General features: G+C 30.5%; 1 protein-coding gene across 1 annotated transcript in view; it reads left to right on the forward strand.

The window, feature by feature from the left end:
• LOC119688741 (cytochrome P450 6a2-like) overlaps nucleotides 1-337 on the forward strand; it is a 3,829-nt gene extending 3,492 nt beyond the window's left edge. Inside the window, exon 4 of the mRNA XM_038103409.1 lies at nucleotides 330-337. Within this exon, the coding sequence (XP_037959337.1) occupies nucleotides 330-337 (8 nt within the window). The remainder of the gene's footprint in view (nucleotides 1-329) is intronic.
• The last annotated feature ends 2,867 nt before the right edge of the window (nucleotides 338-3,204 follow it).

Below are 3,204 nucleotides of genomic sequence, written 5' to 3' on the forward strand. Positions count from 1 at the left end.
TTTTTTTTTAGAAATTTTTAAGCATAACGAAACATTTGTTTCTCTGATTTTATCTGTTGTTAGTGCTAGATCAATTTCAATCATATGTATATTTGGACCGAATATTTTTTCCAAATCTAATATTACTTATTTATTACTTATTATTGATTCAAAGAAATTCGTACAGTACTTACAAAAAATTATAAAATTTTACTTAAAATTTAAATTGACAATAAGATTGTGTCAAAGTGTCAGATTGGCATACAAAAAGTGGTACATATTACTAACATTATTATTGAAATAAATTCCTTTATAATTAATTATCTGTGACTTTTTATAAATTTGTACAGATTATTAGCATTACTATCATTTATTTATTTATTTATTACTATTATTTATCTTCGGACAGAAGTGCTTTATTGTTTTATTAAAAAAAAATATGTCTGTGTTTCCTGAAACTCAGGCATACACCACTAATATGATATATGTTTTCTATTTCATGACGATTACACAAAGAATAATCACGCATTCAGATACATATATTGAATTCTCTAGTGTTCAATTAGAAATTAAAAAGACTGCCCCTATATCTAAAAAGTACGCTCGCTATGTGTTGAGTGTTATCGTAACAAAAACTATACAAAATGTCATAATATCCAAATCCATTAGAGATAGATCTTAAAATCAATATTTTCAATAATTTAACTTTTTGATTGTTGTTGAACGGAAATCAATTTCAATATCCAATACTCGGGCCAGTCAGTTCAAATATTATCCTTTGTGTAAGAATAAGTACACAGAGTATATCACAGCACAAATACGTAAAAAATTGCAACTAAAATACTGAAATAAATAAGGGGTATTCACTCTCTCTTGTAAACTCATTGCAAGGAGCACGAAATGCAAGAATGCTATACAAAAACTGCAAGACTGCGAGAACACCTCTGTTGCAGAATTGCATCATCAAAATGAATCAGCTGTTTTTGCAGCCGTATCAAATTGAGCAAAGAAAAATAAAAGAATAACAATGCCGCGAACAAGTGAAATACAAAAATGTATAGATTTTTTTATTGAAAATAGTGCTTTTAATATTCTGATTGAAGGTATTAACATGTTGTTAATGTAGTTTTCACTACTATATAGTTTCTATTTGTTAGATGATGCAAATTACTGGGAAGTGATGGAGCAATTAAATGAAGAACTTTTGTTTACTTTAGTAAACCATCACAGAAATCACCAACCCGTACCAAAATCTATTCAATGGAGATCTACCATTCTTCAAGAATTTGATGAAGGCCGTTTTTGTCAGATGCTTAGAATAAATTGGAACGTATTTTCCTTAATAGTCTCACTAATAAACTATTAAGGATTGCTATTGTTTTATATCGTTTGGGTTCATCAGGCGAAAATGCGGCTATTCGTAAAGTCGCTACATTGTTTGTTGTTGGAGATATATGTAATAATAATATAATATAAAAATAATTAGTATAATAAAAATATAACTAATTCTTAATTTATTATTGTTATTTGTTATATTTTTTTATCGAGGGGGTAGTGGGGCTTTGCACAGCAGAACGCACGACTTTCGGTGCAGAGCTGGATGATGTGTTGTCTGCAGACGATTCAATAAAAAAAACTTCATTGCCTAGCGCAGAACTAGTTGGTGGCTATGGCAATGTTTCCGTACAAAATTAGACATGCGTCCAAACACTTCATTCAATAGTTCAAAATGTGAACAAATTTTCGTAAGTTTCGCTGAAATTGATAAATAGATAAATTAATTCACAAATGTATATGTATATAATAGTATATTTGTGAAAACTTAATTAATGGTCACATCGATTTAAATTATTGAACGAAACGCATGTATATAGCATAGCCATAGATTAACATATCTCGAAATTTTACTAACAGTCAATTCAAATTTAAAAATGAGAAGCAACAAATGACAAAACAGCTGATTTCCGCCATTTCTGGTTTGTTGCAAGCAAATATACATAGGTTTCAGCATTGGAAGATTGCACGCAATTGCACGAAATTTTGTGCGTGTATTTTGTTGTTGTTATTTGCATTTTCGTACAATCTGTGCATTTCGTGCACCTTGCAATGAGTTTGCAAGAGAGAGTGAATACCCCTATACTGTTTACCTTTTAATAGGTGCGTTAAACCTTTCGACACTTAATTGAAAAGCACAGTTGCCATCTGTTACCGGGAAGACTGTTTCGCATACAAACCAATAAAATATAACCAAGTGTCAACATTTCGTAATCCCAGCAAGCAGTGACGATTGCTCTAAGGTGCGGAGGTGTGCGGTGAACACCCTAACATAATTTCCAAAATGTCAAATAACATTGAAATATAAATTTATTAAGTATCTTCACATCAAGAATTATTATTATTTATTACATTTCCATATATATTTTTTTAAAGTTTTAGCAAAAACAATTAAATATAATTGTCTATGAAAACTCAATCAATTTGCTTCTGTTAGCCGCTATACTTGTTAGTTGTGCTCATATATTTGCAGCTCAAATCACAGAACATTTCTATTTTATTTCGTCTCTCCCCTTTGTGTGCAAAGAAGTTGGCCACACATTCATACGTTGCATATGAACAAAATAATGTGCGTGTGCTCCCATTCGTAATATCAGAGATAGAGATTTATATAGTGGGAATTGTATGAGAGTAAATTTTTGTTGTATTCGAATATCAACTGCATGCATACGAATCCAACATGATGATTTGCCAAAGTGGTTGCGTGAGCGGCTGAAGTTTGCAGCTCATCTCAGCATACATTTCTATCACATTTCGTCTCTCCCCTTTTAACAGTAGCACCCACGAATTTCTGTTCTTACTGTGCGGAGTAGTCGTGCGCACATTTGTACGTTGCAAGTGGGTTTGATTTTGTTTGATCACTGGATAAACATGTATGGTTCTGAGTTAAAACTCTTTTGTTTGAAAAAAGTTGGTTTGATATTACAAGTATGTATATGAAAAGATTTGTTTCTTCCATATTGATATAATATTAAATTTATATATAAATTATTAATTTAATTTGTTTAATATGTTCTTTTGTTAATAAATTGTTAATATAATATTGCGACTATATTATTGCCTTATATAATATAGTTATTATTAATAAAAGATCTCATATATTTTAATATAATTGGTACATGTAAAAACAACATTAAAGAAGGGCCGCACACCCTTCCAGATAGGGCACGC

The sequence above is a fragment of the Teleopsis dalmanni genome, chromosome X (genome assembly GCF_002237135.1).
Source record: "Teleopsis dalmanni isolate 2A chromosome X, ASM223713v2, whole genome shotgun sequence".
NCBI classification, from domain to species: domain Eukaryota; kingdom Metazoa; phylum Arthropoda; class Insecta; order Diptera; family Diopsidae; genus Teleopsis; species Teleopsis dalmanni.